The sequence below is a fragment of the Wyeomyia smithii genome, chromosome 2, assembly GCF_029784165.1.
Source record: "Wyeomyia smithii strain HCP4-BCI-WySm-NY-G18 chromosome 2, ASM2978416v1, whole genome shotgun sequence".
Lineage (NCBI taxonomy): Eukaryota > Metazoa > Arthropoda > Insecta > Diptera > Culicidae > Wyeomyia > Wyeomyia smithii.
The window spans coordinates 229864028-229881236 of NC_073695.1; the positions used below are offsets into that span (position 1 = coordinate 229864028).

Below are 17209 nucleotides of genomic sequence, written 5' to 3' on the forward strand. Positions count from 1 at the left end.
GAGCTAGCCCTTCCTGCTAGGCTGGGCGAGCGAACAACAAACACGGCGTTGCCTTCGTTGTCAAGACAATCGCTGTATGGGGACGCTGTCAGTGCGTAGAAGCGACGCTATCATCCCTTTTAGCTGTCATGTTTGAATACAGCGTAAATGACCGTTACATTTTAGAGAATCGTACCAAGGATTGGTTTTATAATAATGAAAATGAGAATTAAAAAAAAATCCGATCGGTGGTCAATAATTCTTAAAGGTTTATTCTCTAACAACAAAATGTAACTTAGACTAGATTTCATTTGTTTTCTATAATTTCTATCGCTGAGAGCTTTAATCGTTGCCAGTTGGAATGTTTTCGTAACTTTTGCCTTTCAATTCAATCAACGCCGTGTGGATGCGAAAATGGAGCCGCGATTCAAGCGAGTATCCGCTGTAGTTTTTTCTGCAAACAAAAAAAAAACGCCGTTAAGTTAAGCGTCTTAGTAATAACCACTATTGAGGGCTTTCACGCCAATACCCTCTCTAATTTCAGCAGCAAAAGTATGTGAGTTTAGAATAATTGGCATGAAATCCCTCTAGTAAAACATACTTGGCATCCTCCAGCTCGATGATAGCACGTTCCTTGTTTCCTTGATCAACGTATATGAGAGCAATTTCCACGATAGCATATGGTACCAAATAGAAGTCTTCCTTGAGATCTTTGTACATTCCCACTACGGACTCCAGACACCTAAAAAAACAACGTTTTTTTGAAAATCATCTTACATAGTTATACCGAGAAGCAGTACTTGAGAGCCTGTAGTGGACTGTCCATTTGCCGCAGGCAGGCACCCTTAAGCAGCAACAACAGCGCTCTATTATCTACGTCATACGGCGTCAGGGGACTCTGGATTCGCTTCTGCTGCCGTTCGTCTAGCTCACTTAGGTTTTCCTCTACTATCCGGTAAACCCCGTCGGCCAAGTGGAAATGTTTGCCGAGTATCTTGAAAAGGTTCCACACGTACATCAACTCTAGTGCCGGCACGTACAGGAAAGATTGCTGTGCGAAAAACCGTTCAATCTTTTTACAGGCGAACTTCTCCATCGGAAGCGACTTGCCGGCGATTCGCTGCTTGTACTTCGGGACCTCTCTCATCAGTCCGTCCAGTGTTCGCAGATCAGTCGAGGTGAGCTCGGATCGCTTCAGCATGCACATGATGGATGCCTTCTGATATGTGTAAATCGTTCGGGACCACTTGCTGTTCTCGACTAAGTACGTAGCAAAGAGCAGTGACTCACGCCAGTCTAACCGCAGGCTATAAATGACAAACAAACAAAAACACGATTCACTTACGCAATGATTCAGCAAATTGAAAGGGCAAAACATTTACCAATTCACCCAAAGCAATTCCCAGAAGCACAGGTGATGGAACTGCGGCCAGACGTTTTGTGACTTCCAGGATTTTTTGTACCATGTCAGCGCATCGTTCAAATTACCCTTCATGAACTCGAGACGGCCTTTGAAAAACAGAAACCAAACGCCATCGGGATACAACTTCAACTGCTTCGACAGCAGCTCATCACAGTGCTTCAGATCGCCCTCCCTGTGGCTAAGTACATAGCAAACAATAAGATTATACCCTAACAGTGTCATCACGCAGAGCACCTGACGGATTCCCTGGCTTTGAGAGCCCGCCACTAAATCCTGCATTCCCGCTTGCTGGAAAGAAAAAGTAACAACAATCACAATTGTTTCCTACAGTTGCACAACATCGAGTGAAAGCGAACCTTATTTCCCGAAAACCCGATAAACTCGAGCAGCTTTATAACCCTCCCGGGCAGCAGTGAGATCATCAAATTGAATGTGCCCAGACCCATGCGAACTCCACTCTCAAAATGGACCTTCGAACTCTCCGACTTCCAGTTTCGTTGTACGAGTATATTGTTGCATTCTCTGTTGGAATAAAAATAAGTTAAAAATAACATTAAGTACTTAGGTAATATCAATGAATGTTCAAATCACGGTGTCCCTTTGAGCGTTTTCTAAAAATAACATAGATAATAACATCTCTGAGCCAAATTAGCGAAAAATCGTGGGACAAATTTTTGAGTTTACTCATGGATTTATCTTATTATTTGAGGTTAATTGAATAAACATATTTAAAACGAATGTGAACCATAGTGAATCAATGTTATAGCCTATAGCTACTATTTCTAGAATAAAAACACATAAATAATGAACCAAAACTATATCTGGACATGCTCAAATGACCTTCGAGGATTCTCAAGAAACAACGAATACTAATCGCGTGACACACACACCACAAATCACACTAAAGGAGACCAAAAACAGATTAATGGGAACCAAACCTAATATCCTGGCCTATTTCGGGCATGATTTTAACGCCAAAAGTATATTAGCTCACTTTACTTATGATAGTGTGCATTTTATTTCTATTCTTTCGATAAAATTCGTTGGTTGGTTTGAAGTTTAAAAAATAAACCAACTGCTAGACAAAACCATATAGCATTTTTTACCTATTAACCCTGGAAAGATAATCTTATTGTAGTGTAAAATTTTCATCATTTTTAAATCATTGATAATGCACATTTTTATTAATAAATTATCAATGACTATTATTAACAACAATGACAGTGCACATAAGACAAATATAAAGAAGCGGCCAAAATTACCAAAATGCGAATTTCACATTTAAAAAGTTTTGAACAACATAATTTTGTAGTTTTTTAACTATACTTTCATAATTTCTAGAGATGCACTGAATAGTAGGGCTGGGAAAGAGTTATTTTCGAAAATTACTGAATATTCGGATTATCGAATAATGATTTAGACTAGACCTTGTCTAGGGTAATCCATTTTAATTCATGAGTAATTTGGTTTTTAATTTTTCTCATTTAATCATCATGTTCTGTTGAATATTCGGCCGTCCGTTCGGCCGAATATTCGGCTGAACAGACGGCCGAATATTTAACGAAACATGATGATAAGATGAGAAAAATAAAAACCAAATTATTCTTGACTTAATGTGACTTACCCTAGACAAGCTCAAGTTAAAACCACTGTTCTGTAAACTGAAAATTCAATACTTTTCACAAAAAAACTTTTTCCCAGCCCAATTATTCGGTGCAAATGAAATCTTCACATTAAAAAAATCTGAATATTACACATCACATAAAATACTTTCTCATTTGAATTTCAGTTGCTTCTGACGTAAACCACGATTTCGTTTGAAACTTATGGGCAATAATCGTTTAAATTTGCGTGGAATATTATGGGATTTTCTATCGTAAGCGATGGAGGCAATTCTTTATATGCGATTCGACGTAAAGTTCTCTTTGGCGACATCCATAAAGTACGTCACGCATATAGAAGGGAGAGGGGGTTAATTAAATCGTGACGATTTGTGACATAGGGGAGAGAGAGGAATATGAAGCTGCGTGACGTCACATTAAAAATATTTAAAAATAAAAAGTTGACTGGATTGACTTGATACAAACTTCGCAGTCAACTGTGTTAACGTACAAGACGAATTTTATATGCAACTATAATTTGTTATTTATTAGGTCTTACTAAAACGGGTTGAGTGGGGAAAAGTCCATTTGAGTAGTTCCCTACGAAACGCTCAAATGCGCTTAAAAACCCCACCATCTTTTGATTGAACATTCACATTTCTTAGACTAAGTCTAATAACGTTTTAATATAAGGTAGGGAACATATTCTAAGCAGCTTTAGGAAGCGCCTGTGTGTTGGGACGAAATACTCGAAATGTGTTGGGTAAAATTCAAACAGAAGTATATCATTCTGTTCTCTAACTTTTTCTCTGTCAGAACTTGTTTTCAGATTGTAAAACAAAGTCAGCAAACTTTACAATAATCAATTAAAGTTACCAATCGAGAGACACTATTCCAATCACCCCGAACCTATTTTAAGCAGTTTCCATCTGTTTTGCAGGCGTTTTTTCGCAGCACCCGAAGTGGCTCCTGAATGGCTGCAATATAGGTCGATTTGTTTTTGCAATTGTTTACAGATTTCTTTGTGATTAACGGTATTTCTTATATTCGTAAGACATCTAGACAATCAAAGTTTTCGTTTCCATCATTGGAATTGTCGATATTGACCAAAAATCAGAAGTTTTGAGTTTGAGGCCTGTTTTCTGCGACTGATTAAAATAGGCGCTACTGCTTAAGCCGTTCCTCGTCCTACTATGTAACAGATGCCACATTCAAAAATTACTATCAACTAGCTATGACACAATTTTAACCTAAGGCTAACAAATTACTACATTACGGGGCTACGATCCTACTGACACTAACAGTTTCTCTCGAGTCAGGATTTCAACTCACAACGAACTTGTTAAACCTCAAGACCTACTGACAGGCACTTTGGGGCAGGACACTCACGGTTTATTTTTTTTTTGTAGGGGAGGGAAGTTGCTGTGACGTGACGTACTTCTCCTGGGGGGTCGTCAATGCGTGACAAAATGTGCAAAGGGGAGGGGAGGGAATAAAATTTAATCAAAATTTGCGTGACGTACTTAATGGATGCCGCCTTACTGTGTTGATACACAAAACGGTTCATGTTGGAAAACGCCTCCAACGTTACCTCTTTCAGATGAAAGAGAATTTTGTTTCAGAAATGAAACAAAATAGTTTTTCGGAATATGTGGGATCATATTGAATCCTGCTAATCTGTCATGGTCTGTTTCCATACAATATAGAGCTTATTATATTAGCTACCAAATCAACTCCTTAGAAAATATGTAGAGTTTTCGTAATTTGAAACTTCAAAACATCAATAAGCACGTGTAAACATAGTTCCTGATATTGTGCCTGAGGACCCTACTTGTGCCTTTCAAGAACCTATATTTAAAGCGAAAAATTTGCGTTTTTCTAGAAAAAAGTGATAAAAAAATTTCATTTTTCTATGAGCTTTGAATTTTCGGGTGAGTTATCAAAATTAGTGTAATTATTCATTTGTGTACACGAAACTGAACACTAAAGTTATTTTGATTGTGGTTTATGAATAGGTTTTGTCAGTTATATTTTATATCAATAATTTTCTTTTGGCACCAACAAACCAATTTTGGCCGTAAACTTTTATTTTCCGACTATTGTGTAGTGTAATCGATGAATAATAAATATCAGGATTTAGGTAAAAAAAAGAAAACGGATTAGTACCACCGTTTGCAATGAAAAAATGTCGAGTTTTCATGGGTAGCATGTAGCATCAATCAGAGTAACCCATGAGTCAGCAGAAAAAAATTGACAGTTCTATCAGTCAAACTCTAACCGTGATGACGAAAACAGTGAAGCTACTCCATTTAGAAGCGTGCGCGTTAAAAGAACGGTACACCACCGCGTCAGAAACGGACATCGTGCGGCACTTTGTGGGCGCCGGATACGCCCGTTCTGGCATCTACAATATCTTAGCGCTATTGGACAAAAACCGAAAGAAAGCCCGGTTCCAGGCGGCCAACGACCCCCCAAAAAAGCTCCAAGAGATGCTGAAAAGGAAGTGACTACATCGCTGTGTGCGCTTAACCGGGAGGTCGGTGCAACAGGCCAAACATTGAAAAAGTACCAGGCGAACATGGGCATACATGTCAGGAAGCGGCAGTCCCGTGCACTGGTCTCGGAGCTGCTAGCAATGACGCAGCGGCAGCGGTTGAATAACATGGTCAGGTCAGTTACAACGAGACCTGGATGGCAACGACTGGCAGGGCACTTCATATTTTACTTCCCCCGCGAAGGAGGTAAGGAGACATCCATAAATTACGTAATGCAAAAAACCCAGTTTTTGGACCCCCACCCCCCATATGTAACCAAACGTAACGCCACCACCAATCCCCCTATAAAAAAAACGTAACGCTTTGGAAGAATTTGTTTGCTCGTTTTTGGAGAGTCTCTCCAGAATTTCTGTGTTACGTGTCGATGATCTTACCTCTATTTCAATAATGCAAACATCATTTTGAAAAAAGGGCAATGGTACTAGAAACGAGCAGGTCAATTGACGCAGACTACAACACTGATCATATTTGCTAGGTTCGTAGCTTAGGTTTGCTTACGGGAAAACTCATTTAAGTCTCCGAAAAAATTATCTTTGCTAGGGGCACCAAAATTCGCAGGAATGGTCAAGTTTAAGTTTATTTTAAATTAAACCATGACATTTCCAAATCTAGTTTTGCTTATATTAAAATTAAATTCGTGGCTAACTTTATTGAAGAGCCTACAACTGTAATCTAACGGATAGTTCTGACCATACGTGGTGCGGTGGATTGGAGTACGGAGAAACGTTCGATATTTAATTGGATGTTGATGGTTCAGGAAGGTAACTACAGTCAACTGTGTCCATCAGAAGATCATACACAAGTAATCTTTGAAATAACACTCTACGTTCGGCTAGTGTACTTAGTTTCACCAGCTGACAACGATTCTCATAAGCTGGGAGGTGTAAGAGATTCTTCCATGGAAGTCGACACCGAGCGTACCGGACAAAAGAACGTTGGATGTTTTCCAGTGTTGTACGATGCGAAAACAGGAGCTGCAAATTCCAAGATGCTGCGAACTAAAAAACAGTAAAGTGTTTTCAAGGCGTAGATGCCTTCGAAATCCGAGGTGTTCCGTCGAATGAATCCAAGAGATGGTGGTAATATGCTCGTCAAATCGCAGCTTACTGCCAATCAAAACTCCAATATCCTTTACATCGTCACAACGGTTCAAATCTCTTTCATTTATTCTGTACGTGAAATGCTGTGGACTGCGAAGCCTACTAAACGAGATGTTGTTACATTTTTCTGTGTTCACTTCCATGCCGTTCACAAGGCATCAACGCAATACGCTGTCTACATCACGCTGCAGGGCATTGCGGTGCGAAAGATTTTAAGATCATCGGCATATAATATTTTTTCGGAGGCGATAGAGTCGTAGATGCCATTCACATAGAGTACCAAAATAAGCGGTCACAATATGCTACCTTAAGATACTCCAGAAGGTATGGGAAAACAGTAAGAATGGCTTCCTAGAACATTAAGGGAGGCTGTGCGACCCGTCAGATACGATAATAGCCAATTGATTATCCAGTCGGGCAGGCCAATTTCCTTTCATTTTCTCTACAGCTAACATGTGCAGAATTTTGTCAAATACTTTGGAAAAATCGATGTATCTCTTGCTGATGTCTTTTAATACGTTTCAAAACATTAGTCACAAAGCGCATTAGGTTTGAGACTGTCGATCGTTTCTTCACGAGTCCATGTAAATAGTCACAGATTACGTTACAAACAGCTGAATATAACAAGTGATGAAAAATTTTCTTGAAGACTTTCGATACTGCTTGAAGCAGATATACCCCAGTAGTTCTAAAATTCATCCACTGATAAAATAGCGAGAGCAAGAAAAAAACCTCTCGATACACGATCGCGTTGTAACACGAAGATCGATAAATAGGCAATAGGCCAGCACTGGTAATTTGTGGAAGTACCGAATTAAACCGAAAGACGGATCATTTTTTTACATTCTACAAGGCCTGTACGTTTCTTTTGCTCTTAAACGCTGATGTAAGGGGCCGGACTGACTGACTTTCTTGGCCGTGTTCCCGTACTTCTTACTCTACTTTACTTTTAAGGCGACAGACCGATTATCGATCCAATGCCGAATCCAAAATACGTCGCCATGTTACTCGGTCTTGGGCTGCTAATCTCCAATCTCGCCTAACACCTATTTCGCGTGCATCCTCGTCGACAGTACACTTCCAACGAGTGCGGGGCCTACCTCGAAGTCGACGGCCTCTATCGGGATTTCTGCTAAATATAGTCTTCGCTGGTCGTTCTTCCGGCATTCTAGTTACATGCCCAGCCCACTGCAACCTGCCGTGTTTTATCCGTTTAACTATATCTGCCGGTTTGTACACCTGGTACACTCCATGGTTCATGCGCCGGCGCCAAACTCCATTTTCTAGTTTGTCACCCAGGATTAAACGCAATATTCTACCCTAAAAACACCAAGAGTTCACCGATCGGCCTCTTTCAATGTCCATGTTTCATGGCCGTAGAGGGCCACGGGAAGAATTTGTGTTTTGTAGAGTGTAAGTTTATTACGGGTTTGCAGACTACGGGACCTCAGCTGGTTACGTAATCCGTAGAAGGCCCCGTTTGCCGTGTCTCCGTACACAAAAGAAAATCCTTTGACTCCTAGCCAGTAAATTGGCAAGCCTCAACAGTTATTTTTCTGTTAATCTAAACATATGAAAATGGATTTCTGTCTGTCTGCTGTCTTGAACAATACTGAACCGATCGGCATGAATATTCGTATGTAGGAGGCCGGGAAAGATCCCTCCCCCTTCTTGAAGGAAGGCTTCCATACAAATGAAACACAAATTTCTGCATTTCTTTTTGCATTTTTCTTAACTTTTTAAGCAATCGGTGCCAAATTTGACAAGTGAGGGTTTTTAGATAAAAAAAATGTTTTAATGATGGTTCGATACCCCACGGGACCCCTCTGGAGAGGGGCCCGTACAAATCTGTATCTATTAATGCGAATGTCTGCGTGTCTTGACTATTACCTAGAGGTTTCATTAGCGTGGCAAGGAAGAAGTTTTCAAAGTGGCAACTTTTTTATTTGCAAACTCTTAAACACCTAACACAATCATCGTGAGAATTTGTATACGTGGGTTCTCAAGTATGTTTTCATGACAGTGATTTTCCTGTATCTCAGTGGCGAGGGCAAAAAGGGAAGCTTTTGTGAATATGTAGTTCGTAGATTCCTTATGGAATCCCCTACGTTTGAAATGTATTTGAGCATGACGGCTTAAACAGCTCGTTAAGGCTAACATTTACTGGGAATTCGGACGATTCTCTGTATACAAAACTCCTTTTAGCTCTGCTCTTATCTCCCTGAATTCCGGCAAGTTTTTTGTTTGTTCAAAATTTGTTGAATGAGTAATCTGCTTCTACAAAACGCGTTCTTATGATTGTACTATACGAAACTAGAAGTATCTTGAATATTTAGTTCGTTTATGAGAAGATTCTCTATTCTTCTAGCAACTATTCTTACCGTGGAAAACCGAAGTTCTTTGGAGACTACCGACTGTTCATAGTCGTTTATGTCGCCCTCTGTGAAATACGACACTTCAAATTCCAAACAGTTTTCTGAAAACCTTCTATTGCCGAATTGTACCATTTTTTTCTTGCCAGACACAACTTCGATTGTACATACGTGTATTAGTCTGCTAATCTGTTTCAATGCTTCGATGGCAATTTTGAATTTTCGCATTTCTTCAAAATATCTTTAAATTCGCAAAAGGTATCCGGCCCGATAGCCTTGGAATGTGCTAGTGGCCGATCAAATAAACAAATAAAAAAAATTAAAAAGGTATCATTTAGTAGCTTTTTCCTATGCAAGGTTGCTTTGCGGATCTTAACCTGGTGATTAGGGTGGTCGGTATTACCGACTTTTCGAAAAACCAGTAATTCGGTATTCATAAAAATAAAAACCGGTAAAACCGGTATTTTTATTTTTTTCGGATTAATACAAACCAGAGGTGACTCGTGGTCTTTAAACCTACTTTTTCAACTACAAAATTCTTAAAATCATAGTTCGGGGAAGTAATGATGAGTGTCCGCGAAAAAAAAAACGCATGTCATTCTCTCTGTACTAGGTATTTAAAATGAAACTTAAAAATAATTAAAGATATAGGGTGTCAAACGTCTCCGGTAGTGGTTGTCTTCGGCCGGATTTCTGCCGCAGTCTTATGCAAAAACCTGTCCAAGTAAGCCACTGCCGAAGAATAAAATTTGGATTCGAAATTTATCTTTTGCTTAGCGTTTTAGGTTGCATCTATGTATGGACGTGTCGCTGCATGCTTATGTTTATGCATTTATGAGTACCTATGCTTCATTACGATCCAGATTTTTTGTAAGATTAAGAAATCTGCGACCATTGTTTTGATCTCTTGTGGTATACGATCCAGATACAACACTGGATAACAGTGTTTGAAGAACTCCAATGAATGAATCTAGTGATATGATTGCGAGGAACATAATTTAGAAACTAATGTTATAACAAAAAACATAGATTTTTACTTAATTTTTTTTCACATCGCAAAACTTAGTTTCAAGTAGTGAATAACTTTAAAATTCGTAAATGGGGAGCTGCGTAGCCGCAAGGTTACAGAGTCCGCTTTGTCAAGCGGATGGTCGTGGGTTCGAATCTTAGTAGAACCAGGCCATCCGATGTCAAAAAAGGACTTAAGCATGGGTTTATTCTCAGGCTCCCCACCAGTTACCCTTCCTTTACGCTTAAATCTACAATACCTTTGCGTGACTTCCTCTTAACAAAATAAGTCCCTCTTATCGATAAAACTGGCCAGAAGGACGCACGACGAAACTTCTCCAGGGAATTATAATTGGTGATATTTGGCAAGAGGAACGAGTATCGGTATAGTAGAATAGTAAGCGTGTAAGGAAGAGTATCATATAACACACAAGCACTGATGAACAATAATAATAAGCATGCCACTTCTCAATAGCGGCATTGCTATTAACAGAAGTGCGGGATACAGCAGACACCCGGGCATATCTCACAATAGATCTACGATTCTGGTCGCAGTGAGGAAGTCCATACAGGAAAAAAAAAATTCGTAAAAAACAATATTTGAAACTGTTGAGAAGAGTATATGAATGAAGTAAAAAAAAAAGAAATCACGATCAGACCAGAATTTACATTTTACGAATTCGAATGAATAGGATATAAATACTTCTTCATTCTGTTCGATCCTCTTTAAACAGTTCATTCAAATTATTTATTATTATAATTATTTTATTAACTTTAGCTCTTGATGGAGAATCGAAAATTGTGGCATATGAACAAGTTTGTAACTGAAATAGAAATAAATGTTTGAAATGAGAGGTTGGTAAAACATATATAAAAATATAGAAAATTATGGAAAAAGCAGAAACTTTTACACGAGTGAGGCCGGGTACATTCAGTTAGTTGCTAATAAAAGACCGCTGCGGTACGGGTGACGAAGGTTTGAACTATTCAAATTTCACTTTTTCAAGGAGCAGTAATTTTTAGGATGAAATTCTTTATTGGTTGATTATTTCATCCTGTAAACACTTTATATCAACAAGAAATGAATTCCTAATCGGAATTTATATTTATTTATTATTTTTTAAAGTTTTACTCTCAAGTAGCACAAATGAATAATGAATTTTCGCTGACATGATTGTGATTACTGCCTCGAACGATGATTTTCATAATTTGTAGTTAAACTGGCAGGTTCAAAACCCACGCGTTGCCACTGTGAGTATAAGAGTGTAAAAAGATTAGCTGTACTACTTAAAAAAAAATGTTTTGCTTTATTGATATAAAGTTTTTTGACATATTATCGATACAAACAAACACATCGTCTGAATCCGAGCAGAACAAACAAAAAGATAACAAAAATTGATAAATAGTTAAGGGTAAATTACTATTTAATGTTGCTTTTGTATAAATGTATTAATTATACATATACATCGTCATGTGATTTGTAAAGCCTGCCTAAGTGAGTAGCATTCATTAGCCTAACAATGATTCATGAATATTGTGACAAGTTTTTTTTTTTTCAATTTAAAGAAAAATACCGAAAATACCGATTTTTTCGCCTCTCTAATACCGGTATTTCGGTATTGAAAAAAATATCGGTTTTACCGGTTTTACCGGTTTTACCGGTTTTTGTTTTACCGGTAAACCACCCTACTGGTGATGTCACTTAAATTGTGATATTCCTAGCAAATATGATACTTGCTGCCTTTTTTGACATCTATTTCTTATTATTTACTGTCTACCCGCGGAGTTGACTCCACTCAGGGTCCTATCTAACGACCCGTTGAATAGTGAAACCTACTTCTTCATGAAAGGCGTGAATCCAGAGATTTTTCTCTTCAGAAAATTTCCCAGTGTCGGCTAGGATGGGTTGACAGATTTGCTTGAAATATTGTTAAAAGTTAGTAAAAAGCAGGATCGCCATTTTTTCGAATCTTTTGTTGGGTCTGTTGATAAATATTCTCTACATTCTCAAGGTGGAAAGTACGATTGAGCGAAATTATTACCTGGTTAACAATTTAACAATTTAATTTAATTTAACAAGAAATCATGAATTTTAGGCTGTACATCGCAGGATTTATACAAGTGTATAAATTTGCTGTGATAAATATTTTCAGTAGTTAGAAACAGGTATTTGGAAGCAAACACTCCACATTGAAGCAAATTTTGAAAAAAAGTAAAAAAAAAGATCTCCGGGATGATGACATATTTTTAATAAAATCATTTGTCATCTACAAACATTAATAATTTCATATTGGTGTAAATTTCACAATAAACTTTTCGCTTGTTACGTACTTTATGCATCTTTATCATGCGGTATATTTTGAATAATTTTTCTTTCCAAGTCGTTTGTTCAGTGTTGTATCACCCTGTGTGTTTTCGCCCTCAACATAGATTTCACTTTTTATTCCGTTAATAATCGCTAGCGCAGTGTGTTTGGAATAGTTTAAGTGAATTAAAGAAGAGAATTAATGAAGTGTGAACGTAGGTACTAATTTGGCTTTAATTGATTAATTTTTCATTTGTTTTAATGTGATTTGAGGCGTGTGAGTGTTTATTTACGTTCGAATGTGATTGATTATTTCTGTGTTTAGGAAATCCGACCATGAAACAATCATAACATAAAAATTTAACACCGTACCCAAATCATCATCATCAGTCACCACTTACTTGTACATCGCGAAACAGTTCCGAATTTTCATGCCACCCTTTATCAAACTAGTGAGCGTTTCGTCCTCGATGAAGGTGAGCATCGCCTTCAGCAGCATGGCTTCCGCGGTGCACAGCTCGGCATGTGCCTCCACGTCCGTGTATTGATCGTAGTTTATCCGTTTGAACGTCTTGCCAATCGTTTCGGTAAGTGTGTTCTTCTTGCGATAACGATTGCACACACCCAGGCACTGCTTCAACGCATCGGAAGCCGCCGAAATGTGCTGCTGCTCGAACGTTAGCATTGCTTCCAGATAGGCGAACACGCTGTGTCCTACCGAGTGGTACATGCTAGATTTGGCCCTGCAACGAAAATGACGGGTTGTTACATATAATGGTACACTTGCAACCCATCTCGGTACGAACCATGGCTTCATCAGTGCTTCCGCCTCGGTAAATTTGTTGTTGAAGAACAAATTGACCGCCAGTTTGGCTTCCAGCAGGGCTGAATCCAAATCCATCGTACACGACGGTCTGCCGTCGCGAAGTCGAACATGGAACGAAAATAAAAAACAGAAACAAACGGAAATCAATGAATGCCTATAACTGCCCCGGCAGGAAATGTCAATCCCGTGGCAATTTCCGTTCCGAGCCACCCCATCAGGTGAAATGAAATGAAAAAAAAGCTGTCATAGCAGGAACAGAGGATACGATTAATATAAAACTAGGATTTCATGCGCAGAGTATTATTGATAAGTCGATGTTATGCAAACCGCAAGGCATGTTGTTTGCATAGCAATCAACGGAATATGACGTTTAATGGTGATGCAACAACCCACATTCTCATGTCATTTTCAGGTTGAGTTTCTATCGTTTTCGAGTTACGTAACGCAGTTTGTGTCTGTGATTTTCAGAAAAATTATACGGAATTCGCTAGATTTGAAAATTTAGTTAGAGCTCCACGGAAGTGGAGATTAAGAACAATTATATCCTTTCATTGTTTTTATAATGCTCCGAATATAGTTCGGAGCTTGCTTGTAAATTTCGTTTTTTTTGTTACGCTCTTCTGAAAAGTTTGTCGTAAAGAGGACATGTGTTATAGAAAACGAAACTCTCACAACATATCAGCTAAATTCCATTCCAATTAAGAGTGGTGCTCTATATGAAAAACCCCGAGAATTCATATTCCATAATAATTCACATCGCGTATGATATTCAGCTACGTGTAATTATTTCTTTTGAAATTCTGCTCTCTGTGGAGCATTTGAATAGAAAAAAAATGCTCAGTTTGCTAATAGGTAGACTGTTTCTCAAGCGTAACTTTAAAAAAAAGTTATTTGAAAATGACTGTTCAAATTATTCAGAAATTTTAAAACTAAAATACTCGAGAAAACCAATGATTTTTCAATAAAAGATATAAAACTCAAAATGATCCGTGTAAAACTCAATATTTGTATATTTGTATGGCAATTCCCTCGGCTTCGAATTATTTTTATTTATGATTTTTATTAAGCTTGGCATGTCTTAGGTACACAAAGGAGATGGTTATAGAGATTATGGGAAGTCATTCTTGGAGGTTGAAGGTTGATATCTAAAGACCGGATCGAATATCACTATTTTCATATCAATTCAGAGAGTTGAGGGGAAAAATGAGATTTGAGAGTTTGATAGGGAAAGATACTTTTTTCACGTTTTGAAAATAGGTCCCTTGTGGAAAAATGGCATCGCGTGGCCAACCTCAAGCTGGACCTGGCTTGTAAATGGCCACGATAGAACAATTATTCACTGTGATAATCGTCTTCTTTTGCTTCTAACGTTGACATGGCCCGCTGTCGAAAAACATTCTTGAGTAAACATGTCAAACGAGTACTTGCCACCACGAAGTTTTTTCCTTGAATGTATTCTGCCATTTTTTGAGAAATGTGAATTGAACGTTGTGTGCGGAGATTTTGGAAACTAAATACTACAACGATAATATTTTTCAAGAGAAAAAAATTGAGTAGACCAAAATAAAACAAAACAACATCGTCAAACGGATGAAAGTGTGCAGTTCATCTCTTAGATGCTTGAATGTCATTTTACCATCTGTTCTTTGTGCGAGAGCCGACGGTCGTTCTACATTTATGATCGAAAGCCTGCTGCGACGCACACTAACGAAGCAAATCCAATGAAAGTGTTGACCGTTTACAAGCCTGTACCGACGATTAAATTTGCAGTTACAGTTTCTGGAGGTAACCTTATTCTTCATTCAGAGTTCCAATTCGAGATCATCATTGGCAGCTTCACCAAAACTGGTCACATCTTCATCTCGGATAACACAACGTTCGGGGAATTAAGACTAAAGCGTGTTCCACATCAAACTGCAACACGAAAAAAACTGTAAAAAAATACCAATTGGTTATTTTTTCTTGAAAATTAGGGTAGAAGTAGTTTCGAATGTATTGTTCACACTGTCAGTTTTTTGAAAATTTGAAAAAAAAATAGCATCATCCTAGAACAGCGGTTCCCAACCTGGGGTACGCGTACCCCTGGGGGTACTCGAAAGCCTTCGGGAGGCACGCGAAAGAAAAACCAGTAATGGCGGACAAAGCAATTTTTCGTTATAATACTTCATTTGTAGTTCAATCTTGCTCTCAAAACATTACTGTAGCAATCAAACAAACCATAGCTCAATTTGAAACCTGAACTAGACTATCACAACATGACCTATCACTATTCTCTCTCACACTGCGAGAACATTCTAAGCCAGAGGGTACAATCGACATAAAAAATATCGCCAAGAGGTACGCGGACAAAAAAAAGGTTGAGAACCGCTGCCCTAGGAGCTGAGTTGCGGTTTAATTTTGCAAAAGCACCTCGAAAATCCTTAACTTTTCTTTGTTCGAAATGTGAAAGTTGCTCAAAAATTGTGGTATAACAATAATGTCATGTCTTTCCAATTGATAACCAGTAAAAAAACTGCTCTCAAACGCAACAATATAACACGTATCGTGCTAGTTGCGGCTTGGAAGAGTGCAACTGTTGGGTGTTACATATTGCCGATGTGCGACTAGGAAAAATTCTGTTCGTGCTGACGTTAACTGGTGGCAGACATGAGCATGAAGTTCGAAATTCTTCTTTGCTGTAATGAAGTGTTGTGAATTTTCCTTAACAGCTTCAGCATCGTTAGCTGAACATGCAGAGTTTTTTTGTTTGATAGTTTCGTATATACCACTGGTCATGCACAGTACCATCGAATTGTGGTAAACATCACACTACTGTGCATTTGAAGAGGATTCTTAATACAACTGCAGTTTATTAAAACCATTAATTACACAGTGCAACAAAAATTGACTTTTTCTCTGCCTTGGCTTCTATATATATATTTTTTTTGTGTATTTTTATGCAAAATTAAATTTCCCCGAGTTTGAACATATTTCAACTTAAGGGGCAGCAATGGCGCAATTTTGAATTTTTGAGAAACCGGTAATTTTATTTGTTTTTTCGGCGCCATTTTGTTTTGAGGCCAAATACCAAAATTCTAAGAGTTTGTCCACATATTAGCATCTTTTTACCCATCTTTTGGAAAAACAGATCTTGAATCGGACAAAAACTGAGCTCAAAACGGTGATTCTACGAAACCGGGTTTGGCATAGTTTTAGTATATTTTACAAAGCAAAATAATATCGATTATTTCTGAGCATTAATGGTCATTCGCTAATATCTTAAAGTGGTAGTCAAATTATATCTTATTTTGAGTAAAAAAGTCTCAGAAATCGAATGGTAGGTGTCTGATCTACGTAAAATGTCAGCAGATAAACCTATTTTTGTATTGTAGGGGAACTGGGGCAAAATCGACATTTTGCTGACATTTTACGTATATCAGACACCTACCATTCGATTTCTGAGACTTTTTTACTCAAAATAAGATATAATTTGACTACCACTTTAAGATATTAGTGAATTACTATTAATGCTCCGAAATAATCGGTATTATTTTGCTTTGTGAAATATACTAAAACTATGCCAAAACCGGTTTCGTAGAATCACCGTTTTGAGCTCAGTTTTTGTCCGATTTAAGATCTGTTTTTTCCAAAAGATGGGAAAAGATGCTAATATGTGGGTAAACTCTTAGAATTTTGATATTTGGCCTCAAAACAAAATGGCGTCGAAAAAACACAAAAAATTACCGGTTTCTCAAAAATTCAAAATGGCGCCATTATTGCCCCTTAAGTTGAAATATGTTCAAACTCGGGGAAATTTATTTTCGCATCAAACTTTATCAAAAAATCATACATAGAAGCCAAGGCAAAAAAATTGTTGCACTGTGTTATGCTCTTTCAAGTACATGTCATAGCCTTGAAAAATGCTGCACTGACGTAATTATTAGGGTTACAATGCTTGTATGAAAAAAATTTCATCATCGGATTTCAATATATACTTTTTATTCTTTGTCCCAGAAAAAATATCTGTGCGAAATTTCAGCTCAATCAGACATGATTTAGGG

At 38.0% G+C, this 17209-nt stretch overlaps 1 protein-coding gene across 1 annotated transcript in view; it reads right to left on the reverse strand.

Annotated features, from left to right (window-relative positions):
• Positions 1 to 224: 224 nt before the first annotated feature.
• The window catches only part of LOC129723721 (tetratricopeptide repeat protein 39B-like), a 35822-nt gene continuing 18837 nt past the window's right edge, over positions 225 to 17209 (reverse strand). The window contains exons 3-9 of the mRNA XM_055678098.1: positions 13150 to 13257; positions 12745 to 13086; positions 1759 to 1924; positions 1362 to 1690; positions 780 to 1286; positions 581 to 721; positions 225 to 433 (exon numbers count right to left, since the gene is read on the reverse strand). Coding sequence (XP_055534073.1) covers positions 322 to 433; positions 581 to 721; positions 780 to 1286; positions 1362 to 1690; positions 1759 to 1924; positions 12745 to 13086; positions 13150 to 13257 — 1705 coding nt within the window. The 3' untranslated portion in view covers positions 225 to 321. The remainder of the gene's footprint in view (positions 434 to 580; positions 722 to 779; positions 1287 to 1361; positions 1691 to 1758; positions 1925 to 12744; positions 13087 to 13149; positions 13258 to 17209) is intronic.